We start from the raw sequence: 27,636 nt of genomic DNA on the forward strand, positions 1-27,636 counted from the left end.
TATATCTTCTTATTGTGTGTACATATGTCTAATGTACAATGCACTGCCATTTTATATACTGAATGTTTTTTTCCTGAAGGTTTTTAATAAAGTCGACACATGGATAGCATCTTTAATGCGGTTATCAACTGACTGCTGGCTTGTCCTCCAAATGTTTCATCAGATGCATCATCTTTGAAAAGTCTCTTTTAATTTGTTCCAGCTTTTGCGTTTGTGGTGCATACATTTCTTCTTCAATAAGCTACTATTACACAAATTTATGGTTCATATTTTCATCCAATCATGAACAACTTGCGTTGTTTGTTGTCGCCTTGCTGTACTGCCTTAAGATACAAAAATAAATTAATAAATAAAAAATACAGGTCAAGAAAGAAGCATGAATATTTTGCCAAGTTCACATTTTATTGAACTCACATAATGCATTTCTCAGATCAACATGTTGGAAATAACAATCTTAGTAAAACCCTGTCCCACTTTTAAACCATAAGAGGGAGTTTGATTTTTTTCCCAACATTTTTTTTGTTTTGTTTTATTTTTTGCATGTTTTGATTTGTGCCTTAACCAGCACTTAGTATCCCGTCCCTGCTGAAATGGTTAGTGTCCAACACATATTTAATCGTCCCTTTAGGGAAAAAAAAAAAAAAGAAATATGGATGTGTTAAAGGCTTTTATCTCTCAGCTGAGAGTGGAGTTCAATGAAGGGACACCGTTTGGAGAAACAGGCACTGGGGCTTGGACTAAAAGATGAGTGTGCAAGGGAATGCAGAGGAGATAAAGAGCTGCTCGACTCCACTAATTAATCGTGACACACACAATTTGGCTTTGTCTTCCATCATCCAGTTTTGGACTGCAAGAGTAATGTAAGAAGGGGAAAAAAAGCATTCATGTAAAATGGGTAGGACGAAGGAGATGCGTTTAAAAAAAAATTTTTTTTTTATAAATACATTTTTTTAAATTAACACACCACCTGACCGTGTCCTTATTCAGCCCAGACAGCGACAAAGCAAAAATACTGATTGGGGTTAATTCATGTTCATCCGATTGTATTCATTATTAACAAACAGGATTCACAATAATACGTTACGGGCTGATCGCTGCATGGCTCTGACCCCCAGCCGCTTCTTTTCTTATACATGCTAGTGTAAGAATCCGCGTATCCACCAAGTCTTTGCATATATCTGTAGTGACCAAATATTTGACTCTGATCCGCCGACATGATAAAGCGACATATATCCCCCACCCCACCCGCCATCCACCCCCTCACCCCGCCCTTCCCCGAATTCAGGCTGATTCTGCGTTTATTCTTTCTCATTTAGATAAAAGCAAGTATGGAACATAAGGATTAAAGATGCTCGCATTTTCTTTAAGGAAACTCATTGCATATCGCCGGACAGAAATAAGCTAAACCAACAGATGCAGTTTATTTCAAATCAACAAAACAATAGATTTCCCCCAAAGAAAAAAAATATATATTCAAACACAGGTTTTGTAAACACAATTTCCCTTAAGCATCTTTCTCTTTTTTTCCCTGCTGAATGCATTTCATGAAAATAAAGACTTGCTTTCTATCTGAACGCCATACATAATTTGCTTAAGTAAATCTGCAAAATTCTTTCAATTTTAATAAAAAAAAAAAAAAAAAGGCTTAAAAAAAAAAAAAAAAAAAACAGCATGCTAGTCATTACTTATAAATAGCTCTCTCTTTTTTTTTTTGAAACTTATGGAATAATTAAGAAGAATACATTTGAAATTGTAATATATAGGTATGGCTCTGGTAGCTCTGCTTTTTTTTCCCCACCAAACAGAACCTTGTGTCCTTGTCTTTGTTTGGTTCTGTGCAGAGAGAAAAAAACCCAACAACAAAACACGCACACGTGCATGCACACGCGTACACAAGCCACCCTCTGTCCTTATCATTCCAAGTTAAGAACATGTAACACGAGCCAGGTTGATCACCAATACTCTGGCGGTTCAAAGGCTATAATAGCAGCTTTTTTTGGTTTTCATTTTCTATTTTTTTTTCCTCATTTATGTTCTTTTATCCGTATTTCCACCCCAGACTCTCACAGGCCCATCTGGCCGGCTCTCATAAGACAACTAAGACAAAAAAAAAGAAAGAAAAAAAAAAAAAAAAAAAAGTACGCTCTCTCTCACACTCACACACTCTTCTTGATCGCTCTTGCACACTCTCGCACATCATCTGGGAAAAACAAAAAAAGAAAACACTGACGATCTGTTGCTACGTTCCGGTGTCTCATGAATGTGAGCGCGCTACACGCACGCACGGGGGGAAAAAAACCCAAAAACTATTATAAATCACACACATCTTCCACGGATGTGTCTGAACTTTGTCACAAGGTCACAGTCGTTTCTTCTACTCCGGGCCCCTGGAACACGGTCGGACTCCACATCCTCGTGTGTAAACGAACACACGTTAAGGCACCATTTGCACGGTGAGCGAGAATACTGCTGCTGCTCGAGAGGAAGGGAATCTTATGGCTCCTGGCTCCACGCTCCTGTTCACCATATACTCTCCCTTTGCTTCTCTCTCTCTCCCTCTTTTTTTTTCTTCTTTTCTCTCTATAACACGCACTGGCTCAGCTGCCCCTGTGCAAAAGGCTTCAGGAAGTCAAAATAGACACTGTATATTGTAAGGCCCCCGGCAATGCATTTTGCATCCAGAAAAGAAACTAAACCTCGGATCGTCCATGGACTCAATCTTCTCCTTCCATTCAAAATAAATAGATCTTCCTTTTTTTTCTCTTTTAAATACAGGTAGCTATATATATATAATAGTATTTTCTTTGAAACATTTTTAATCCGCTTTGTTGTTTTTTTTGTCCTTTAATTTTCTTTCCTTTTAAAGTCTGTCAGAAAAAAAAAAAAAAAAAAAAATGAAGAGTTATCCTCCTGGACATGCATGACATCACTAGCAGGAAGAGTGGTGCTCTTCTGTTAAACATTGGAGGCAGTGGTCAGAAGGAACAACAGGGAAGGAAAGGAGGGGTGAAAAAAAAAAAAAAAAAAAAAAAACAGTATGTATGCGTGTGTGTATATATTTCTGAAATGTAGACGTGTTAAAGAGTAATAGGGAACAGGCAAAAGATGAGAAATGAGAAGGGAGTTAAAAAAAAAAAAAAAAAAAAAAAAGGCTGATCCCCTGGCTGCCACTGGTTATAGGCTGAGAAAAGCTCCGATTGGCTGCTTGGGTCCCACTGTTTAACGCCAGGACTGCGCCCTCCGCTGGTCAAAGTCAGCAATAAGCCTCTTGATGTGGGCCAGCTTGTTGTGCAGGTACTCGCAGCGCTGCTTCTCTTCGTGATAATTTGGGTTGTGCTGTAGATGAGAAAGACAGTTCCTGATCAAACATCTGCATTTCCAATTGCAAAAAAGTTGAAAAAAAGGATAAACCTTTTAATCCAAACTCACTTGTTTGACTTTCTTGTATTCTTGAAGCACCTCTTTGTGCACCTCCTGCAGCAAAAGACAGAGAGAGAGAAAAAAAAGTCAGACCTCAATAAGCCATTAACTTTTTCACTACGAGTCAAACGTGACGTAGAAACTCAATCGCACCAAGGAGATGACAAGGAACGGCTCGCTTTCTGATTACGATTAGTTGTTCTGCGCACTGCAAGGTCTCTCCGAAATGAGGAACACAATCAACAGGGCATCTGGTGCGAATGTAAATAAAATAGTTCGCTATAACCGTGCTGCACAAGCGTAATCTCTGGCCAATCAATCACAGCACTAAATCGCACCCTTACTGATTCTTCTTTCATACTGAGTTGATTGTTGAAGCCTTAATAATCAGGCTTGTTTAGGATTCCTACTAGTGATACTGTTTACAGCAGGTCCTTTAAGCGAACACATTTGTTCTTTCTTAAAGTAACCCGAAGTGAAAGGGAAGTGAAATCTTTTTTTTTATTTTTTTTGGTTACTGAGGATAAAGGTGACGCAAGAATGCCTTGTTATTTTTCCCTTTTCGTGGTAGGACTATGTCCTCACCAAAAAAGCGAAACCGTAGAAACAAAGTCTTCAATTTAATTACACACTGAAAAAAAAAAAAAAAAAAAACATTTTTCAATACAATATTACGCTGTCTACAAAGATTTTCATAACCTTTATTACACATTTACTTAAAGGGGATGCGAGTCTCCTATTGTTTGTGTATATGCAGAAACATGGATAAAACCCCCATCCCTTCTCTTTTTTCTTGTTAAAATTAGCTTTTCTCTTTCATCCTCTTTCACCACCCCCTTCATATTTAATCCCTTCAGACCAGAACGTCCTTGTATGAGGACATGACATTTTCTTCCAACTATGTCTTGTACGACTGTTGGGTGTTTTTGTAAGTCTTTCCAAACTTCTACCTTCTACCTCTACTGAGCTGTTTTCTTAACCAGAGACAATTCCAACCTGGTTTTGTGGGGGAGAAAAATGTGGATGTTACTATTGTAAAGTTATTAATCGTTAAACATGTTTATTCAGTTTTCTCGCACTGTGAGGAGCTAGGTAAACAGCATGGGGTTTTAGTAGCAATGAGTGGTTATTTCACGATAACCTCCTTAATTTCTTGTGAATTAAACTGAGACTAAGGAGGGGGATTCAGGAGCTTTGAAAACGTGGTTGGGTGTAAAAATTACACAGGAAGCGAACAGTGATGTTTCATTTTCCAGTGTGAACGCTGGGTACGACAGCTGTTCGTTAGACTCCTCTTCGCAACCGTACCTGGTACTCTTTGGTTCCGGGTGGCAGGCGTCTGCACTGGGTGTCCAGCTGTGTGAAGCGTCGCGTGATGTTCTCCACACGGGCGTGGAGAGTGCGATATTCATCGTACTCGCCGTTAAAGTCGTCCTTGTAGCGCTGCCTTTGATCCATAGACACTACCGCAGTGTATTTACTGACAAACATGAGACAAAATGCACACAAAATTCAGTTTGCGATGCTATAACAAAATACACAGAATTAAATATAAATATCACTCGTACATATTAACTAAAAACTGGAAAAGCAAATAGCAGTCTGCAAAAAGTAAACAGCAAACTCAACTCTAAGCGTTTTAAAAGGGAAGAGAAAGAGAGAGGGAAAAAAAATAATAATAAAAAAAAAACACCTCAAACTTACGCTATGTAATCAGGAATCACCGGAGTGGAAAGTTCTGTGAGCTCAGGTTTGCTTGTTCTGTCTATAGAAAGAAGAGAGTGTCAAATAAAACTTCTTGTACATGACTCATGTTCTACTGGAACACGATCAAACCCATCATTTAGGACACGACACTCCTTAAGCTGGAAACTGAACCATTCAGAAAGATAAATAAACTGGAATCGCATCATATCATAACTATTAAATACTATTCTAAAGAAACATTTCAGTGAAACTAGGTGTTGCATTATTGAATATCTTTTTAGCATTAATTGACTTATCAAACAATTAAAGTACGAAACATAACACACAAAGTTCTGGCTGTTTTAATGCTCGCTTTTACTGGTGTGAATAAAAACACCATGCAAAAGCAAATCCCGGAGAAAAGCCTGTGGCTTCCTATTGTTGCTGCCGTGATGAGCTTCTCGCATACGATTGTTCTGCTGGCTTCCATATGAATAACGGTGTAACTGCCAAGCCAACAAAAGTTCTGTAGAAGCTTCACACGCAGTGTCATGCACAAGGCAGGCAGCTGGAGCAACCAAGCCTGTGATCGGCCATTACCAAACCAACTGTCTTGAACATACTATGCTAATGACGGCTAATGAAAAAGGTTCCCCTCTTTCTGCAACAATCAGCACTGAATCCACTAGGTGAATAATTACTTTCGGTTTGGGTAGTCTTAAACTTTTGCTAAATACATTTACCTTCTCTGTGCAGTTCTGCATCTAAAGAGCTGTCCTCTTTAACCGGAGAGTGTTTCTCAGCCTCGGCACGGTGTCTCTTCCTCGGCCGGTCTTCCGTCTCGGCCTGTCCCTCCCGATGCCGTACGCCTTCGTCTTCCCCGCCTCTCCTCTCCCGCTCCTTGTCTTTGTGCTTCTTTGACTTCTTTTTGGGCTTTTTGCTACTGTTGGCTGCTGGGGATATGGCGGAAGCTGGGATGAAGCCGGAGCTGGGAGTGAGGGAGCGGGGCGCGTAGCGTTCGGTCTCCTCCCCGCATGTGGAGCTCTGGTCCAGGGGCAGGTCCTGGGTTCCGCGGCCCTCCGGTGTGCTGGGCGAGTTGGAGTTCGAGCCAGAGGGAGGGTGGGACACTGGGGGCTGGGATGAAGGGCCTGGGCAGGCTGCGTTCACTGGAGGAGCTGGTCTCTTCTCCTCGGTTTCCGTAGGCGGGCGGCGATCTGACGAGCTCGGGGCTCCTCGGCTGCTGAGGTGGGAGATACGGGGTTTCTTGGACATCAGAGGGTCGATGAAGTCACCCTGAGGCTGACGCTTCTGTGGAAAAAGGGAGGAGAAAAAAAAAAAAAAAGGCCCTGTAACTTCAAAATCTAATTTTATATATATCTCATAGTCTGTTTTCCATCGCGGGATTCTCCATACCTGTGGGGATGTTGGTTCTTTTGGAGAGCTGCTGGATGAGAGTGAATCTGCAGGCAGGCCCAGTTTACTGAAAATAAAACCAACACAAGTTTTAGGCTACTTTTGGAAAGAGAGAGACAGAGTGTGTCTATGCAAGCAGTCTAAAACAAACATGCACCAAGTTGTCTATATACAATACCACCTCATCAGTTTGCCTCAAACACACAGTCATTCAGTTTAAAATTGTTCACCGGCTTCACTGGTCCAAGGTAAAACTGGCAAGGATTAGAGAGGACTTTGATCCCACATGTGACCGATGTAAGCAGGAACCAGCTACGCTACTACATATGTTCTGGACATGCCCAAAGCTATACAATTTTTGGAGTTTTATTTTTTATACCCGTCTCCTTTCTCGCTAGGAGACTGATCCTGTTTAAGTGGAAGGAGTCGTCGCCACCACTGGATTAAAGAGGTCTTGTATTTTCTTCATCTAGAAAAGATTCGCTATTCTATAAAGGGATCGACCTGCCTGGCAACCATTTATAAGCCATTTTGAAAATATAGATGCAGATCAATTAGATCTGTAATAAAAGATTTCTTTTTTATTCTCCGTTTCTAATATTTCTTCGCTTCCTTTTCTGTTTGATGTGTAATTTATTTATTTTTTCCCTTTTTCTGCTGACTGGCTTTTTTTTTTATTTTAGCTTTTTATTTTTTTTTTTGTGGTGTGGGGGGGGGGGGGGGGGGTACGGTAAAAAAAAAAAAATAGTGTACAAATGTATGTATACGTAACTTGTTTATATTTCCAATAAAAAAAAAGACTTTGATAAAAAAAATAAAGGATGTGATTTCTGAGGCTGGTGACCCTAAACGAACTTATCTTCCTCAGCAGAGGTGAGTTTTGGCCTTGCTTTCCTGAGAAGGTCTTCATGAGAGCCAGTTTCATCATTAAGGTGCTTGATGTGTTTTACAAGAACCATTCATAAACAGGTGACGTTTGCGTCTAAAAATAACAACTGACTGTTGTAACTTAATTACCTAATGCCGTACATGTTATTTCATATTTCATCTCCAGTATTGCTCTAAAATGTAGAAAATAAATCCAAACTTTTGACTGGTACTGCACCTCTGCATAGATCCAGGAGATTTTGAAGATGTGGGATTATAATTACCCAACGTGACCTACATAACCCCCATTCCCCCCCATGGCTTTTGAAACTTTAGATCAGTTCCTCTCAAAGGGTTATTTCTTCACTCAAATGTGCAAGCACTCCCAACAGCCCAAGGGCTTACCGAGCTAAGATCCGGTCCACTTGAAGACGATCATCCTCAGAGTAGCCGGGCCAGTCTCTCTGGACCTCACGGTAAATAAAGTCCTTTAAGGAGTACGAGTTATCCTTTGGGTTCAGATTGGCAACCTGAAAATAAGGTCAGAGAGAACAGACGATAAGAATACCACCTCGTGCACTTTCATGCTAAGATGCGGCACCTCATTAACATTTAAATTGTGCTTCAAAATGTGAGTTTCATTTAAACCTGCCTTGTAAGTTACAGTGTCCTGAAGAGGCTATTGTTACCTTCGCTTATTTAAAAAAAAAAAAAAAGAAAAGAAAAAAAAAATGTTCCACTGAAAGATGAGAAGAAACCGAGGGGGCTCCCAAATTAAACTACAAAACTGTCAGCCCTACCGTCTAGACGACGCAAGTCTGAAAGTCACTGTAATGCTCTGGGCAGTGTTCTGCTGGAAAACCTCAGGTCCTGGCTGTTACATGTGGATGTTACTTTGACACCCGTCACCTAACTAAACATCTCTGCAAACCAAGTAGACCCTTTCATGAAAACTGTATTCCCTGTTCAGGTGTTGCCTCCAAATATCAATCCGATTGAAAGTGCTGGAAAATCGATGGAGGCCCCACCTCACACCGTACAGGTTTAAAGGACTTGCTGCTGACCCCCTTCAGAGGTCTTGTGGAGTCCATGTACGACCTAAACCTTATCTGGCAGGTGGTTTTAATTTTTACTGCTGATCAGTAGAGACGGAGGAAAGGAAAAAAATGGATTCAGTGATGCATCACGATTATTTTTTGCGGTTCCTCTATGATCCTGCAGGTGGTGCACTCTAAACTTTTCACATGGCACAGTTTGTTTAGAATGGTAATAAAATCCAAATGATTCATACCGTATCAGGTATTTATGAAATCCTGATATTTACTTAATCGCAATACAAATCGAATCAGCACCTAGGCCTCGTGAGGTTGTAATCGGGAGGCTCCTGGTTATTTCCATTCCTAATAATTATCCCGATCATTTTTTTTGCAAACCGAAGAGAAACATAGCTCACCCATATTCTCTCTCACTTCTGATGCTATTCCAGGTTCTGACTTCCTGCTTGGTGAACGAATATTACTCTCTGCAGTCCAAACACGGGCAAAGACAAATAACTGGAATCCAGAAAAACCGCCTGAAAGTGCAATTCGAAGAGTCTTGCCAAGTTTTTGTTTGTCTGGTTTGAGGCCTCGCAATGTAAAATTGAATAACTCTAACCAGGAATAGAACATAAAATTAAAATGCCTGACCAAACAGAACAGTTAAGAGAGCAAGGAGTACTCTCACAGGTTGCTTTTGTACCCTAAGAAGAGATAGCATAAAAAAAAACAGAGAAAAAAACCCCCCAAGTACCCTAAGCACCAAAAAAACTTTAAAAAATAAACTAAAAAAAAAATAAATATATATATGCAGGGACTACAACCTTGACCAAATTATTTCGTGGCCACATAATCTGGTGGTTAAAGGGAATCGCATCCTGTTTGATGGGCTATATGCTGTAGTTTGCCATCTAAAATGCTTTTCCCCGACCCGTTCGGGAGGAGCTGCCAGACCTCAGTGGTGAGCCATGTCTGCATGTGCAACTCCTTTATTAAAAAAAAAAAAAAAAAAAGGCAGATCGCACCAACGTGTCTTATACAGTGTTTCTGTAAAATGTTATCCGCTCCTTGCATCTTGTAAATTTGCTCAGGTTTATTTTGTTGCTGGTTACAAAAAACCTTTCAAAATGTTTCTGGTGATTGTTGTGTAATAACTTGTGCTTCTACACGGCTCCGGTAATTTTGCTCAATTTTTTCACGGAGAAATAAACAAGCACAAGCAGACAGAGCAGCAAAAACAAAATTTTTTTTTTTTTTTTTTTTTTTCATCAAACGCCAAATGGCATTTTTGTTTATCCGATTCGGTTTGTTTCTGGTATGTCCTGATTTAAGTGTATATGGGAGCCTCGGCTGAAAATAACTGTCCAGGAGCTTTGCCAAGATGCTTGGCCTGCTGAGTGGACAGGCTTCACTTCGAGACAAGCCAATTCTTTTAAACTTACTGACCTGTTAAAAATTACACCAATTCCGCAGTAGCGTTACACCTTGATACAAGGGGCAGGGACAAGTGTCTGTGTGGAGGTGTGTGTGTGTGTGAGAGAGAACGCTGCAGGCAGTTCCAAAGCAAGCACATTAAAACAAGGCACGTGTTGTGTGTACCATCAGTACGACGACGGTGTTTAATGCAAACACTCGTGCATACAAATAGACAAGCCGCAAACCAGCGGGGCACTGATACGGAGTTCCTTCTCGTTTTTCCATTGCAGCACAGGGTGGGGTGGGGGGGGACAGGGTTTCAAATTCTCTTCTCATGCTCCTGTCCTTCTCTCATGTCCAAACAAGGACAAAGACTTGCCCTGTCTTTCTGCAGAGACCACTTAGTGGTCACTTGCATTTCACACATTAAGTGCCCTGAAAAGAGTGACATTTCAGGACTGAAACCAGCAGGAGGAACTGAAAGAGGCCCTTTACTGGAATTTTTCCCCGTTCCAAACAGTAAACAAAGGGAGACCAAAAAAAAAAAAAAAAAAAAAATTCCCCCCGATCGCAGTTCATTACATTGAAATATTTTTCAAAGAATGTCTGCTTACTTGAAATCATATGTGCGAGTCTTATTCTGACACATGGACAGGATTAATCTATACTTCACTGGGTCCATACTTCAGCTGGAGCAGACACATGTTGTGCAGACTGCTCGAGTTTATTTTATTACACAATTTCACGCTTCCATAGAGTACCAAGTCTAGCAGCTTGCAGTCTTCTCACAGCGAGATGCCAATGCTACTACCGTTCTGATCTGCTGTGCTGGATGAAATCCGTCCCGTCTGAGACAAATTTCGCTCGTGAAATTTAATAAGATAACGGTTGGGAGGCTACTACTGTTGGTGACGCCGATCAGGCTCGAGCCATCTGATGTTACTGGGAATCAGTCATTCATTCTGTTAAATTTAATTTAAACTTTTGTCGGCTTCACTGTCTCATCAGTGTTTTCCGCTCAAGACTACGGTCCCTACATCACGTGTTACATCGGTTCATTTGTAACTGCGGTGCGAGCGCAATTAGACACCCTGCTTGGAGAAGGGCAGCGTGTTGCATAATTGGGGTTTTTTTGCAGCCGGATGCTGAAACAACTCTCAGAAGAGCATAAACAGAAGCGTTTGGATATCTGCAAACAAAATTTGTTAAAAGTTTCGTAAAGAGAATCATTATTGGTGATGAGACATGGATTCATCATCGCTATGAGTCTGAGAGTAATGGAACGGAAACATCCTCAATCTCTGACTGGGAAAAAGTTGTAAAATCGATGCTTAGAGTTTTCCGAGACTGTCAAGCCCCAGTAGTGAAACGTTATCAGGAAAAGGATTTGACAAATTAAAAAGCTGAAGCTTAAACTTGTTGACTTCTTGCATGACGATGCATGTCCTCACTTCTGCCCAGTTTTGAGGTGTTAAAGCTTCCTCCCTATACAAGTCCTGAACCAGCTACATTTGACTTTTACCTCTTTGGTCCCTTGAAAGCAGCCCTACGTGGATGAAAATCAACTTCTGATGAAAATGTGTGGATAATTTTGGAATTACTCTGGTAATAATAATAATAATAATAATAATAATAATGCCACTGACTGAAATCTGATATTTTTTTCAATAAGGTCTGACTTTTCCCCTTGTATTAACTGCTTGCGTGTGCCGAGGCTTGCTAAGATTCGCAGCTGTAAGCTAAAAAGCCCCAAATTTAGATTAAAATGTCTGAAGTATGCTTTTCATACAAAATTTTGTAAAATTAGATAGCAATTCACAGTGCCGACAACAAAATCTGCATTAACACCTGATGCCTTTTGAGTATTCTCACAGCTGCCTTCTACAATTCTCATAGCTTTCATGAGGTGCTGGAGATTTTCATAAAAATCCCTTTTTTGATCTCCTGCCAACCTTGTTGCTGTTAATAATAATAATAATAATGATATTATTATTACTATTATTATTATTATTATCCCCCTCTCCCATTGTCCTCACCCTTGCCACCTTATTACCTGCTGAAGGGTGCTCCCGAGCGAGTTGCGATCCTTTTGGCTGATCCCATCTCGCTGCAGCCTGGCCAGGACCTCGAGCTTCTTGTAGGAGCGCAGAGCCAGCAGGTGGATGATGCGCTCCCGGTATGGCCGCTGAGACACCGGGTTGTTGGTAAGGCACTTGCGGATGGTGTTGGCTGGATTCATTGGGGTCGACCGTTTCCTCTCGGGAACTGGGTCGGGAGCAGAGGGAGCCGGTTTTCTGATCTGCACCTTCGTGCCTGTGTGAGGGACAGAACCGGCTGAGAACAGCGAATATACTGTAAGTAGCGATCGATTAAAGCCCTTTGCGCCAGTGGACGAGCGTCTTTAAATCGACCGCTACGCAGTTCACTCTGAAGGAAATATATCTAGGAAGAAGATAAAGAAGGCGGTAAAGCTTCGGAGACAGCTGCTGCACTGCACCGACTCAACATTTCCGCTCCGTTTCTTTCACTTCCTCACTCGCCTGTCTGATGCAAATGCCCCCCTCTTTACTCCCCAGGTGCAGGAAACACACAGAAGCAGTGAAAAGCTTTTCTAGTCACTAACGCAACACCCTGCTGTGGACAGAAGAGCCTGCCTGCTCCCCCTCCCGCCCCCCCGGGTTGTACGGTCAGGGGCAGAGCCTCCTGCTGGGAAACCATTAGGAAGCCTGAAATAAGCTTCAGGTGTTGCCTTTGTACGCTTGTTTTTATAACTTTTCCGTGAATTTCCTATTGTCATCTCACATTTGTTTCTGGTCTGGTGTGCCCTCTTTTTTTCCCCTGCATCAAAAATTGAAGAGGCAGTTTTAGGGGAGAAGATGAGCAATGCCTAAAAATGTCACGATTCGTCTTTGTTTGCAGAACGAATGTTTTTTTTTTTTTTTTTTTTTTTTTTAAGCGCACTTCCCCAACCGATCCAGTTTTCCACATTTTTCTCCTACTTCTCCTTTTTCTTGAGAGCTTTGTTTTGGCACTATGAGATGTTTGCATCCCGAAACCGATCACACTGTTTATCGACAAGCCTATTTTTTTCCCCTAGTTAAATCGCCCTGAAGAATGATTTCTAAAGAAATAATTCAAGCAAAACGTACGCTGCTTTGAAAATCCACCACTGATGAGCTTTCATTAGTGAGAATGAAGAGGAGCTTAAATGCAAAAAGAGTGAACACTGAGAAAATGAAAGAAAAATGCAAAATTGCAAGTTTCATTGACTAACAGTACCAGGACAGCTGGCTCTAGGTGGGGGGGGGGGGAAATTGCAACGTGAACTAACAAGTCACTATTTGTGTAGCGAACATGAGGAGCTTTAATAAAACCATCCAAGATTAAGCTGGATTTTTTTTCTTTCTTCCCCTTTGAATTTTTCTTTTCACTACTAGAACAAGTGAAAGAGGTCTAATTCTCATGTTTGCGCTGCGGGGATAAAAAGGACCTGCGTTGTGCATGTTAATCTAAACAGAGCCACCTGCCTCTGAATTGCCCTCCAGGTTTGATGACCTTGGTGCCCCTCTTGCGAGTGTCCTCCTCCGCTTGCGTCATGCGCTCTCTGGTCACCTGGTACGAATCGTTGGTGGCGCACACTGTGATTTTGTCCTGGATTGCCCCCAGAGAGGACAAGTGGGGGATCCCGGAGCTAGACGTAGCAGACGCGAAATTAACACTCACAATCTCTGAAAGATATTTAACTTTGGAAACTTTTTTTTATTTTTATTTGTTTTTACCTGGACACATGCTGCTGAATGCATTCGAAGCTTCCCTGAGGATTGTCCTTGCCGACATTGGACAGGTAGAAATCGAAGAGATGAGATCCGTCCGAGACGTCCGACTTTGGAATCTTGATGCGCTGCGGAGGTGACAAAAATAAAAAAACAACACATACATAAAAAGATACATAAAAATGAGAAGAATTATAATGAATCTCCTAATTCTAATGTTTAAAAACATATGCTTTCACCCATAGTGTTTGGTTTCTACTAAGGCAAAAAAAAAAAAAAAAAAAAAAAAAGAAATCCTGAATTTAATAAGACCACTTTTTCTCCAACCATCCATGAATATATTACCAAACCTGGTACATGCAAATCAAAGCTCCAGTGTCCAAGCGGCTCGGTCCCATCTAATACCCTGAAGTCTCATTAAGCAAGCTATAAAGCAGCGGAATTTTACTGTATGTGCATTAATATACAATACCTAGACTATAACATGAGTATTTTTATCCCTAGGAGAAGTGACTTCACTTTGCCTCTGACTTTCTCTTCTTTTTATAATTCCACTAATGATGAAGCATCAATTACAAAACGTCTTTAGCTAGTCTTCAGCTATGAGCAGAGCTTTTATTATTATTATTTTTTAATAACAGTTTTTATTATTGAGAGCATGATAATGCAGGGTGACCACGTCATGCCCCACCACCCTCCTCTATCTAAACAGTCTAGCGACTGTTCCAGGTAACCACTCCACACCTAACTAAACACTACACACTTTGGACTGTGATTAAGGAACAAATTATTTGGTGGTGCATTTAAACGAACAGCAAATAGTTATTATTTCTCTGGAAATTCTGTAGAGGAGATGTTAAAAAAAAAAATCCTCTGTATTCAAGTTTACAAGATTTTTTCCTCTAGAGAATAAGAAATAAAAACTACTTCCTGACTTCCTGTTTGTTTATATGTACCACCATCCAACAATTTAATTCCTCCCCTATTGCTTGCTCACGCACCATAGGGAGTGATGTAACATACTCATGGTGGCGCTATTCACTCCGTCCGTTTGCATGGGCTCTGATTGACTAGCGTTGTCGATTTCCGCCGCTAGAGCGTGGCGTGAAAAAAATCTTTGCATGGTAGGGACGAGCTTGTTGCTGCTGCGACACTCAGAGGGGCAAAAAGCTTGTTTTTCGGGAGGCAACGAGTTGAAAGCAAAGTGCACTGGAAGAATTACTACAGGAAGCCTGCTCCTGCATTATTACAGCATGGTCATAAGCCATTTTAGAAACGTGACTAAACTGCATATTTATGCAAGATCCTTGGTTGAGACATGGTTCTACGCTTCTGTACTTTCTAGATATGGTCCATAACTAAAAGAAGCAAACGTTGGAACGTGTTTTTTATTTTTACATCTGCACAAATTGCAACTGAACATGTGGAGACTTGATTAGAGTCTGTATGCGTGTGCAAGGGAGGGGTTTAAAAAAAAAAAGAAAAGAAAAAAAAAAAAGAAGGAGAAAACTCTTGGAAACAGACATTGAGTGTAACCACATAACCACAGGGTAGTATTAACAGCTTCAGAAGAGCAAACTCTGGCGTGGCACGCAGGGTCAGAGGTTAACCAGCTATTTTTACTGACGATCTGTGAAAAACTGAAAAGCCTCGGGTTCGACCCTGAGGCCAAACACAAGCACAGTAGCAAGTGTTTTCAAAAATAAATGGGTGCTGATCAGAAACAAACTGGGTTACAGCTGTTGTTTTTTTTTTTTTCATTCTGTGAAGGTGAAAAAATATATATAAATCATTCAACTTATGAATTGAGCATATCTTGGTGGCGAGTATTAACCTACCCCTTGCAGTCCTTGGAAATGTATTGTTGGCTGTGAGGACGGTACATTCTGGAAAGAAAGAAAAAAAAAAAAAAAAAGGTAAACATTAGGTTCAAACTGTAAGCAGCACAAAGCAGAAAAAAAAAAAAAGACTTTCGGCTCTACACAGTGCTTCACATACAAGATGTAATCATGGGTTTATATAAAATCAGGAAGGAAATGGGGGTTTATAAATATTGTCAAAGCACTCTGCCCAAGCTCTGCCACTGAGCTACACTACTGTACAACAGTCTGACTTGAACTGACCCACATTGTTGAAATTAACTTGCTCAGGATATCCATGCTATATACGTGAATCTGGGCTCCTTCGTGAAGGTGTGCATTTTGTTTCAGATGCCTTACTGTAAAGGCTGCACTTCTTTCGACCGCTCCCAGGACAGTTATTATAAACTAATCAGGACATTGCAGCCTGATGTCATGATCCCTCATCTTTTATTCATTCAGTGAAATTAATGAGCCGCATGGAGTTTTTTTTTTTTTTTAGGTACAGGAATCACCAGGAACGTCCCAGGATACGATCTGTGTTACGATTTTCTGATTGTTACAATACTGAACAGCAATCGATTTGTTCATAAAACACAGGATGCTGTGTGAATAAATCAATCTATGATCCACCTGCAGGATCATAGAGGAACAGCAACACTTCAAACGTAAACATTGTATAGGCTAAGCTTATATACACACACACTAGACTAAATGTGGCTGCGACTTCCTTCGCGTAGAATTGCTCACTCAAACACGCTCAAAAAAAACTTCAAAAAAACTGCGGAATTTTGTGATGAACTAATGATTTTTTTTAAGGATCGTTTTTTTTTTTTTTAAGATAAAACAAAACCGGTTACCTCAAGCTTGGCCAAATACACCTTTGAAAACCCCATTAAAATTTATTCCGCAGTTTTTAGGTAATATACAGACAGACTTTAAAAAAATCCCCAAAACCACTATGATGTGTTTTATTAATTATCTTACGTCCCCCAAATAATAATAATTTTTTTTTACAGTTTTATTATATGTATGTATATTTTCCCCTCCCCCATTTCTACTTTTCAGCCATTTATAGTTGCATTTCACTGTGAAACATCAAAACAAGTTCCAGTTATTGCTGCTATAAAGTCATCCTTTCACCAACTTCTCTTTTTTATTTCCCTTGAAGTTTTAAAACAACAACAACAACAAAAAAACTTGTGTTAAGTTCTACTTCCTAGGCTTAGAGGCTTAAAGGAACAGTTTTGCCCCCAACTCCTCTAAATAAATAATTGATTCATCTTTAATAATTGATGATAACCAGACACGCATTTCCTCCCCTCGGTTTAAGCTTTATTTAACCATCGCACATCTCAATATGTAATCCGACTCTTCAAATAAAGTTATTAGTGAGCATGTAAGGGAAGCTAAGCTCGGGTTAGATTACAGCTTTGTTGTTTGTGCTTGTCGTCAACCTTATCGGTTAATAAATTTTTTCTTAATCAGGTAACTTCTTAACAGCATGTTAAAATTCCTACTCGAGACTTTTTCCGAAAGTACCTTAAGATGGGAAACCATGTATTGAAAACGGACCTCCGGTGTGGAAAGCTCGTTTGTACCTTTAACTCATGAGGAAAAATCAGCACGAGTGTATTAATATAAACTTGCAACAAAGTTGTGCAATTGAGCAAATTCATGAAAGCTTCTGATCAATCAGCACGGGAAAGTGGTGTTAATGTGACTAGTTTGTTGTTTTTTCTTAGAAGAAACATGCACAAGAAAAAGTTTACTTCTCTAATCAGTGATGCGTGTAAATTCGATCTTGCATGTCAAACTGATACCTGCTGAATGTCAAAGTGTACGACCTGGGCATGTCCATACAAGGTTTTTTATTTTTTTATTTTTAAGGTGACACAGCGCAAAAAATAAATAAATAAAATCAGTTCCCACACCAGGTGGGGTTGCTTTTTTTACAATGCCCGAGTTAACTGAGACGACCATTAGTGATCCCATTAGTACACTTGCAAATCCGCACTCTCCGACACTGCAGATGGCGCTATGCGGCTAGCTGCCAGATTTCAGAGAACACAGGTAGTGTCGATGTGGTCACATCCTGAATGACAGCCCACTTCTGTGTTCTGGCACGGTTACCTTAAAAAAAATCAAAGTCCATGCTCGAGACCGCACTTCACACTTATCAAGCATATACTTTTAGGGACGAGTCCTTAACGTAAAAGCTGCTCAGAGTGTAAACGCGTGCAACGGATCAATACGAGGCATCCCGAATAATGGCAACCTGTTTTGTAACTTCTGAGCATAAACATGACCGTTTCTTTACGGTTAGTCGGGCGATCGATTGCAAGCAGACCTACGGGACGTCAGATGTTGGTCATCGGTCACAAGCCTCCAGAAAGCACATGAGATTAGACACGTTTAAACGATGTCTCAAGCAATTCCATCTCCCTGAATGACTCAGTAAAGTCAATGAATCAGTGTGATGTCAGTCGTTACGTCATTCAGTTACGGCTTATGGGTCTCGAAACCACAGAGTGGAAATGTGTGAACTGGAGAACCGCAGCTCCACACACACACTTCCACAGGCGTGATGATGCTAAGGTCTAAAAGGGGAAACACAGAATGACCTCTCAATTACTACAGAAATGTGAAACATTCACATTTTTCACCGGACCTTAAATCAGAACCCACCAACTTTTCCCCCCACCAACGGATCCTGTGATATAGAGCTGGACAAATTTACAGTCATCCATGCAAACATTTGATCCCCCCCCCCACTTGCTCATAAGCCCCAAGCTTGTAAATTCACGGGTCAAAGTTCCTCTAGATAAAACTCAGGACACAGGACAAACGATAATTAGAAATGTACAATAACAAAAAAAAATTATTTCAGTAAACTGGAGTTTCTTCCAGACAAATTTTATTTGCATTTCATTTATGATCATAAATGCAGTGTATTTCTAAAAACCACACAGAATAATAATAACAATAACAATAATAGCTGACTCCTCTGTGGCTGGTGCTTTTTTTAACTTTTGAAAATCACGTATACTGAACCTGATCTGTAAACCTGTGAGTCAGTAAAATTCGGACTCAAATAAATCCTGACTCAAACCTGGAGACTTTTGTGGTCAGCAGATCGAAGGAGTCAGTGAGTTCAGGAGGTCCGTTTGGAGCCGGAGCTTTCCAGCGTTTCACTATAGACTGCATAGCGAACAGGCGCAGTTTTGTAATAGGCTGGGTGTGAAAAAGAATTCTTCTACTTGACAAAATAACGAGGATTATTAGCACTTAGTTAGCACAATTCTGTGGCTCGAAACCTTTTCGTCCAGCCTTAGCTGGCCACATGATCGGCCACGGGGGACAAAAATGTGTCACGTCTACTCCGAAGAAGCCGTGTGGTCAAGCCAATGCAATATGTCAGAACGAGGCCAGGTCATGTGATGTTGCTAGAGCATGTACAATTACGTGCTGGGGGTGTTGGGGTCAAACTGGGACTTGTGATTTATACAGAATTAAAAAAAAACAGTTATGAGAGTTAAAATAAAAATCCCCTTATATTTCTCTTTATCATCCCAAGCAAGGTCAGGGAAAGGGATGTGGAAATAAGATCGTGTGTACAGTTCCCACGGACAGACACGTTGCTTCCGCAAGTAGGCGTCAAATTATCCGTCATTTTTTAAGCTTCAGGCGTTCCACACGCTGAATGTTTATGGAAACAACTGAAGCGGGTGCAGGGATCATTCACAGACACTCGACCCTCTTTAAAAAAAAAAAGAAAAAAAAAAAAAGGTTGAACAGTTCAAATGTTCTACTCCAGCCAACTCACTATACTGTGCTTGAAGTCTCTTTTTTTTTTTTAACACCCTCATTCTCCAGAAATTTCATCACCAGGTTTTACTTGGTTTAGGGGTTAGGGTTAAATTGTAGCTCCATTCGAGTAAGCTTCACATGCTAGACTCCTAGCATTCAGGCAAATCCAGTGTGGAATACTTCATCACAAAACATGGCCGTAAAACAACGACCTTTTGACCACAACACATCCATAAGATCATGTGATTAACTCACCAACAACCATGTCGGACAAAACTCATTTTTAGAAGTTGACCAACTTTTCAATCCGGTGACTAACATACTCTGAAATGTCCTGTAAAGTGCAATTTGTGGATTTCAAGATCCTAAAGCTAATGGCCAAAAAAGTCTACAAATACAACAACCGGCAAAGCTTTTTAACTCGTCACTACTTTTCACTATTTTCTCTGCTTTTTAGTTATGCAGTCATGTTCCTGTTTTACTGCTTGCTCAAGAGGAGGAAAAAAAACAACCTCTTATTTCTATTTTAGTGCCTCTTTAGTTAAATGTTTATGCGAACACGACAACGGTAATGTTTACGCCTAATATTTAAAAGCATGTACGTGCATATGTATGTTTTATTTATTTACACTGGAAGTTGAATATCGTCATTCCTGTCTGTTCTCAAATGCAAATCTGTTCCTGTCAAACATTGCTTAAGTAGTTTTTGCACCAAATGACTTCTAACTCAAGTAAATACGGTCAGGAATAGATAGGAAAGTTTTATATCATTCAGGAAAAAAACAAAAACACAAAATAGTACATATAACATAATAACAGCTTGCAGACAGAAAAACTAACCCACTGTGCACAGAAAAACAAGCCAAGCCGAAAATAACCTTTAAATGATGTCAAAGTTTAAATGTTTACCACAAAAAAAACAAACAAAAAAAAAAAAAAAAAAAGTGTGGAAGGGGGTAGGAGATGTCAGTGCTACAACAATGACAACACACTACTCTAAACCCACAATGATTTCGCAACAATCCTCAACACCACCAGCATTAGGTTATATTCAAATGACAGTAGGGTGCTTTTGCAGAGGCTTGTACGACCAGATCGGTTTCACATTCCCTTAACCTCGGAGCTCGGTCTTACTGCACATATCAGCACAGAGCTGCTCACGTTACAGAGCAGCAGGGAGAACCAGGCTCAGACGGTTCTCCGATAACTGCTAAATCACCATGTACAAGTCAGGATGATAGGACAGTGAGCGAGCGAATGAGCGAGCAAGAGAGAGAGAGAGCGCGACAGGTCTGCAGGACTGCACGCTCAGCATTAACCCTGCGCCCTGCTTAACCAAGCAAGATAAGCTAGCGCGATTATACAATAAATAAATTCCTGCAGCTCGAAATCAACCAGAAAATGATCTGAGCGCTTGACATGAGCAGCCGCAGGCTCGATTCAGCGTTCTTTTCTCTGTTCGCCTGCAGCTACAGCTGGTCCTGGCTCACCTCCAGAAAGATAAAAAAAAAAAAAAAAAAGACTGCCAATCATTAACGAATGTTCTTCACGGGAAGCAAGCGAGAAGATGACACAGGTGCCCCAACATGCACCTGTAAACAATAGATAAGTTGCATGAATCAGATTTTTTTTTTTTTAATGCAACATATGGGAGAGAGTATAAACTAGAACTAAAAAGTGACACTTTCACAAACTATAGACACATTGCAGCTAGCTAAATCAAAAAACACACACACATCTATATATATATATATATATATATATATATATATATATATATATATATATATATATAAATAAACTACTGTATACAGCACATTATATTTTATTTACACTTGCATCCCAATCAAAGATTGATTCTGTTCTACAAGTCATAAGGATGTAGATTTTTTTTTCCCCCTCTCGTTATCAAACCAAAACTGCTGCCTGTACAGTCATGGAATTATCGTAAGTAGTCATTCCATCTACTAATATAAGTCTGCTCATAAAAATTAATTTAACTCGTATGTTTCATTATCACCAGCATGAAAACTCCTGTGTACAACACCTGTGGTTGAGGTACGATGTCCGATGTCTAGTGACGCGGAAGCAATGTAACGAAGAAGGCTTATCTCTACAGATGCTTGACATTTTGCGCTGAAACCTGAATCGCCGCTATAAACATAAGCAAACCAGAGGTAGCGAGGGTATGCAGTCTGACGACATGCCCTGATGGAAAGCTGTCAAGCGAACAGTCACAAATGTTAAAGCATGGTAGGCCAAATGCGAGGTCAGAGGTTGTGATCTAGAGAAAGACGGGTCGGTTCGGACGTCAACTCTTTCGATCCGAGTAAAGAAATCCTTTGGGCGGATTGAACTGTGCACACTAGTAAAGCAAAATGACTGTCGCTTCTCTAAAATCCATGTACAGCAGAATCTCATACCAATTTAATTAATTCTGCGAAGAGTTCTTAAAACAAAAATGTTTACAATATTTTAAATTATTTATAAAAAAAAGAACCTAAATGCATGATATGTTCTAGCCACCTACATAAAAAAAAATAAACACACACACAAACACACACAAAAAAAAAAAAACATGTAGCTTTTAAACACGCACTGACGGCGATGTTGCTATAGTGGGTTGACTCTTTCAAAACAGCTTTCACTGACTAAAAAGGAAATCGTAAAATTCGAAAAAACTCGCTTCACTTGACTTTCCGCTGACGCAAACCAGTTTAGGTTTTGGATTCGGTTAATTTTCTGTATGCCAAAAATGGTTCACTTGCTGATGCTAATTTCTTGCAAAAATTTTTTTATTAAGGGAAAGATACGCAAGATGGGACATTTTGTATGCAGAGATTCCGCTCTATTAAAAACCAACCAAACAAACAAAAAAAAACATTGTGGCTTTAAGAGCAGAGCCTAACTTGGTTAAACGTAAGGATTCGCTCAACATTATTCACCTGATGTTAACTAAAAATAGAGAAACGTCTTCCCAGACTCTAATTACATACATTTCATTAACATGGCTTGTTAAACAAAGGAGAAAAAAAAAAACTTGCAAGACGTGAAACAAAATCACTTCACATTCGTGTTTCTTACTTATATCCGTGAGTGGTTAAAGAATTAACGATTAAGCGTTATCTGTTGTTTCCGTGCAACCACCTCAACTTCGATCCTTTGATTTTTTTTTTATATGCAAAGACCTTTTCGTGCAATTAACCCTTCATAAATTTGACTCGAATAAACTTGCTTCAGACAATCACCGTCTTTCCTACAGTATCCGAAATCCTCACATAAAGTGAGCAGCACATAAACAGTACCGAAAGAGGACACGCTTCAGGTGCTTTTTCTCTTTTTTTGGACTGGGTGAATGTTGAATAGTGTAGGCCTGCTGTGGCTTTAACTCAAAGACTGCCTCGTAAGCACTTTGACTCGGTGTAGACTTAAAAAAAAAAAAAAAAAAAAAAAGGAGAGACAGACAATGTAAGTGTTCATGAGGCCATGGAGCTCATTTCTCTCCATCTGCTCACGTCAAGCCATTCTCCTCTCTTTCATATAGATACAGAAACTTTCAGAAGGATTTACATTAATTAGTATGCGACTGGTTAGTTTATTGCAGACAAAACTTATCAAATATGTGTATTATTCACAAGCATGTCATTAATTCTGTTTGTGTGCGTTCCATACAGTACTGAGGGGCTGACAAAAATATTGGTACTAGTTTAGCTGTCAAGCTAGTTGTTTAAAATATTCGCAGCTAGTAAATTAAGATAGTCAGTTTATTAGCAAACTAGCTCGCTGATAAACCGTTAACTCTACACAAAGACCAACAAACACACTAAAATGTGTTTGTTTAAAATAACCGAGGTTACAACTTTTAACTAGCTAGAAATCACGACGGTTTGTGAATTAATCCTCTTAGCTAGTTACCTCAGGACATTTTCACCTGGCTAGCCCTGCTAGCAAAAGTGTTATCGTCATGTCGAACAAAACGAGCGCTACCTAGCAACCTAGCATTAAATTAATTATATTTCTCAATACAGACTTATACTATTATTAAAATACTAGCAATATTAGTAATATAAACATCGGCTAGTGTTGTATTTCCTGTCTTTTCTCCCTCTTTCTCCATGTTAGCTAACCACTGCTTACTTTAGCAAGCTAAACGTCAGCTTTTTTTTTTATTAATGTATTTATTTTTCTAAAAATAAAATAATAGAAAAACACCTTATATAGTGTGAACTAGTAGTTATGTTATTTAAAACCTTAAACCCTATGCAGAGCTCATGTATATTTAAACAGGAATCCAGTTTGGGGGGTTCTTACCACACATAGCAGAGTTAGCTTCCGTGCTAGCATGGATATTTGAAAATTTGCCGTTATCGGGTACACGCAAAAAAACGAACATAAATGTCTTGAAAATGTCCCATTTCTCGTTTTTCACGACATGATTAAAGGCTGATATTGTGTCCAACACTGTCACGGCTGTAACATTAGATTAAATCGTGCCTATTCAAAGTCGACCAGTCGTCTAACTTAGGCTAACTAGCTGCCCAGACATGTTTAGCTGTAACAACTCGGTGTTGTGAAATACTACAAAAAAATAAATAAACATAAAACATTACAGTATCTGATTAAAAGATAATTAAGCGATTTCCTGATCCAGGTGCCAAGTCGTGTAACATTATATAATTTTATGAGCTCTTAGCAGGGGAGCTTACAGTGTTACAGATACACAACAGTGGGACAAAGTTTGTACAACTCATTGTGTGTCTCTGACAACTGTGACAAATTACAAAGAAATATATAATGACGATATTATAAATGTTAAAATAAATAAACCGCTTGTTTAGAAATGAACATTATTGTAAGAACTGGTTGTTTGCTAAGACTGGATGAGGATTGCATTGCAGAGCTGGCACAAGCCTTTTTTAAGTTATCTTGAGTTTTCTTTTTTTTTTAAACAAATCCAGAAATCCAACATATATTTAAATCAACTTCTTTAAAAATAAATAAATAAATGCCTCATCATAGTGTAAAAGGGGTTGTTTTGTGTTTGTTTTTTCGACCTGAGCACTTAACACCTAACTGCGTTTCCCCCCCTTCCTTAGGCGAGCATTAGGAGAATGCGTGGCACTGCTGTCTCTTCACCCAGCTCTGGAGGACTGTGAGTGGGGACAGTGTCCCTGTCTCGGCTCACCCGCTCTTACCTTACAGTTCTGGTAATTCTCGAGCGCGCGTATGGCGGTCTCGGTAAGCTTCACGTGCAAAACGGTGATTCTGTCGGCATTGCGGCCGCAATTCAATCCGTATCTCCCGTCCTCAGAGAGAGCGGCCATCTTTACCAGCCTGCCACCATCGTCCCTCTGACGTAGAACCTAAATCAGCCAGCTCTCCCCTCTCTCTCTCTCTCTCTCTCTCTCTCACCAAAGGAAGGAAGGAGGAGCCCTCACTCCAGTTTCTCTCGTTTATTTTTATTTTTTTCAGTTTATAATATACACACACACACACACAAAAAAAAATTAAGTGTTCCTTATGTATTTCTCGACTACACTTGTCAGACTACTCTACTGGACTTGGACAGGATCTCTAATGTGCTGTTGTATAGATAGATACAAGAGGACATCATGTGCCAAGTCCTTTCAGGGGAAATGTAGTTAACGCATGCTCCAAAAAAGGTCACTGGAAGTCACCACGTGACGTCAGACAGACACTCACACACACATATATATAAACACACACAGAGCTCACATTTGCATCGACCTTCCATGGTGGTGATTGTTCACATATCAGAAGAAGGAAGACTTCCTAAAGATTAGGAGATGAATAGAACATAATAATAATAATAATAATACATTAAATAATAATAATAACAATACATTTAAAGGTTCTAACGGTAATTTTCCAAAAAAATTAGTATTTATATACAGTGTTTGCATTAAGTATTTGTATACGAGTTCTTAAAGTGAAATTTCGTATCGCGAAACGTGTTTTCCCACAGGAAGTAATAATGTAAATGCAGATAATCCGTTCCAGATACCCAAAGATATTACCAATATTTCCAAAACGATAATCATCCTGTATTTTTGCACATAAAAACAATCAAGACATGTAAATGAAGAAAATATGAAATAAACAGACATTAAACCTGGTTTAACCCTTGATTTATGATTCCTCTCGGCACCGGCTGCTTTTTTAGCGATGATTTCTTTCCTAATTTCCACCGAAAGTGGCTCCCTTTTCTTCTTGCACAAAAAAACCTACAAATAAATAAATAAATTCATGAACTCACTTGACTTTCCACTGACGAAAAAAAAAGTTTTGAATCATCCCACACTTTTGAGACATCCCATCTTAGCAAGTGTTTGGTTCGATTTTGTTTGTTCGCATGCCAAGAATTCTTTGTATGCCAAGGCAAATTTTTGCAAAATTGCAATTTTTTAAGGCAAAAAAGAAAGGGATTCTGAAGTCGAGATTCCACTGTTTTTCTATATTAAACTGCAATGGCTTGGCAACCTCTCCAGAGTGACCCCTCGTGCTCTGTCTTAAGTGCAGGTGGCATTCATAATAAAGATGATGATTTATGGTTGTTATTGAGCTAATCAGGAATCTTTCTGCCACTTCTGAGCCTTTTTAGTCCAGCACTAGGGGGGGGGGTCAGAAGGCAGGGTTAGCCAGGATACAGTGCCCCTAGAGCAGATAGGGGTAATGGCCTTGCTCAAGGGTTCAACAGTGGCAACTTGCCTGTGCTGGAGCTTGAACCCCTGACCTTCAGATCAATCACCCAAAGTCTTAACCCTTAACCCTTTGAGCCACCCCCGTCACAGTGGTCTGCCACAGTATAGTGTAAATAGTATTCATAATAGTGCCACACATTCCCAAATTGCCCGTAATGTCTGAATGAGTGTGTGATTGTAAGTGTGTGTGTACCCGGTCTCATACTTAAGGTCTCCTGGGATAGGCTAGAGGCGTTCAGTGATCCTGTACAGAATAAGTGGTATAGAGAGAATGAATAATGCTAACATATGTTAGTGCAAACGCTTTATCATGAGACTATGAGTGTCTATTTACTTCTAGTTTTAAAAGAAGCATGTCCATGACACAGTTTTAGTGCAGAAAAAGAAGTCATGCAAAAAAAAAAAAAAAAAAGGTTATAAGAGTATAACTTTATATTAGTGTGACCTAATGCAAAATTACTAACTGGACCCCTGATGCATAATTTCTTTTATCTCTATTTCATGGACATACACACACAGTCACACACCCAGGACCTGGACTCTTCTATCACATATACATATCCTTCATTTCAACTGCACAGGCATCATATCAGGACATTCATACACATGATGTGGGCATTTTGTGCTTAGATATTTCTTTATTACATGTGGCACAGAACTACAATTTTAATGATAAGAGACAGAGCAGGAACACAACATGTTAGCTGAGTTTTTCAACATTATGCAAGTTAGATATGTTGCGGTAAAGCGACAAATGTTTGCCTTTCTCATTTCTCCTTTTTACACCTTTAGTTACTTATTATGACAGCTTCTATGCACTGCTTGACTTGAAAAAAAAGCAATATAGAAATGCTAAACTGTTTTTTTTTATATATATATATAAAATATCCGGTTATATGCAACTTCTCATTTAAAATCTTTAAGAAGGTTTGAAAAAAAAAACATTTTTTTTTACAACTTGTTTTTTCTTTATTAAAATATTACAATACACTCACTTACTCATATTCTATATCACAGATACTTGGGCCTATCCCAGGGGACTCGGGGCACTAGGCGGGGTATTTACCCCTGGGTATATTACAATTCAGTTAAAGTCAAATGCAATATATACGGACCTGTAGGCTACAATTTTACGCTTTCTAATCGGAGCTGGATGGAGAGTACACGCTCAGTGGTGAAAAGCAGCACTCGCTCCACACCACACAAAAGACAGTGTGAACATAGGGTTATGTGTCTTCTGTGCCTTATTTGTCTTTTGTGCTTTATGACTCTTTGTTCTTTGTAATGCATTGTTTATACAGTTTGGGAACTAGCTATTAAAAAAATCGTCGCAGGAATATGGTTTAATGCATTATGTCATATTTAACTTATAATGGGAAGTTAATCCTAATGGCGTGGCAATATGCCATAATATATTGTGTGTTACAGCTGTTATGACACAGATGCATCAGTCAATAGTGTAAAAGGTAGACTTTCAAGAAAAAAGAAAAAATTGTATAAGTTTGTGTAAAATTTTCTTTTCTTTTACTTCTGTATCTGGAAAGTGATATATATTTTTTATTTGCATTATTGTCATATTATTATAATTTTTTTTCTCAATAATCATCTTTTCTCTTTAAAATGTTATGACAAA

The 27,636-nt window shown here is 39.5% G+C and overlaps 1 protein-coding gene across 1 annotated transcript; it reads right to left on the bottom strand.

The window, feature by feature from the left end:
• Positions 1 to 381: 381 nt before the first annotated feature.
• On the bottom strand, positions 382 to 24,863 carry ell2 (elongation factor for RNA polymerase II 2). Its single transcript, XM_053478719.1, has 12 exons — positions 24,477 to 24,863; positions 15,451 to 15,498; positions 13,619 to 13,740; positions 13,367 to 13,530; positions 11,893 to 12,152; positions 7,792 to 7,916; positions 6,520 to 6,586; positions 5,850 to 6,414; positions 5,125 to 5,185; positions 4,729 to 4,900; positions 3,430 to 3,474; positions 382 to 3,336 (listed from the first exon to the last, which is right to left on the bottom strand). The coding sequence occupies exons 1-12, from the start codon at positions 24,603 to 24,605 to the stop codon at positions 3,220 to 3,222; spliced, it is 1,875 nt and encodes a 624-aa protein (XP_053334694.1). The 5' UTR covers positions 24,606 to 24,863; the 3' UTR covers positions 382 to 3,219.
• Between the last annotated feature and the right edge of the window lie 2,773 nt (positions 24,864 to 27,636).

Source organism: Clarias gariepinus, chromosome 19 (genome assembly GCF_024256425.1).
Source record: "Clarias gariepinus isolate MV-2021 ecotype Netherlands chromosome 19, CGAR_prim_01v2, whole genome shotgun sequence".
Classification (NCBI taxonomy): domain Eukaryota; kingdom Metazoa; phylum Chordata; class Actinopteri; order Siluriformes; family Clariidae; genus Clarias; species Clarias gariepinus.

What these genes read in the sequence shown, in the direction of transcription:
- ell2 (XM_053478719.1), bottom strand. Translation starts at nt 24,605, where the DNA reads ATGGCCGCTCTCTCTGAGGACGGGAGATACGGATTGAATTGCGGCCGC. An exon ending in AGAATTACCAGAACTGTAAG is followed by an intron (nt 15,499 to 24,476) that starts GTAAGAGCGGGT and finishes CTTTCTTTCCAG; the next exon opens with AATGTACCGTCCTCACAGCC. An exon ending in ATTTCCAAGGACTGCAAGGG is followed by an intron (nt 13,741 to 15,450) that starts GTAGGTTAATAC and finishes TCACCTCCGCAG; the next exon opens with CGCATCAAGATTCCAAAGTC.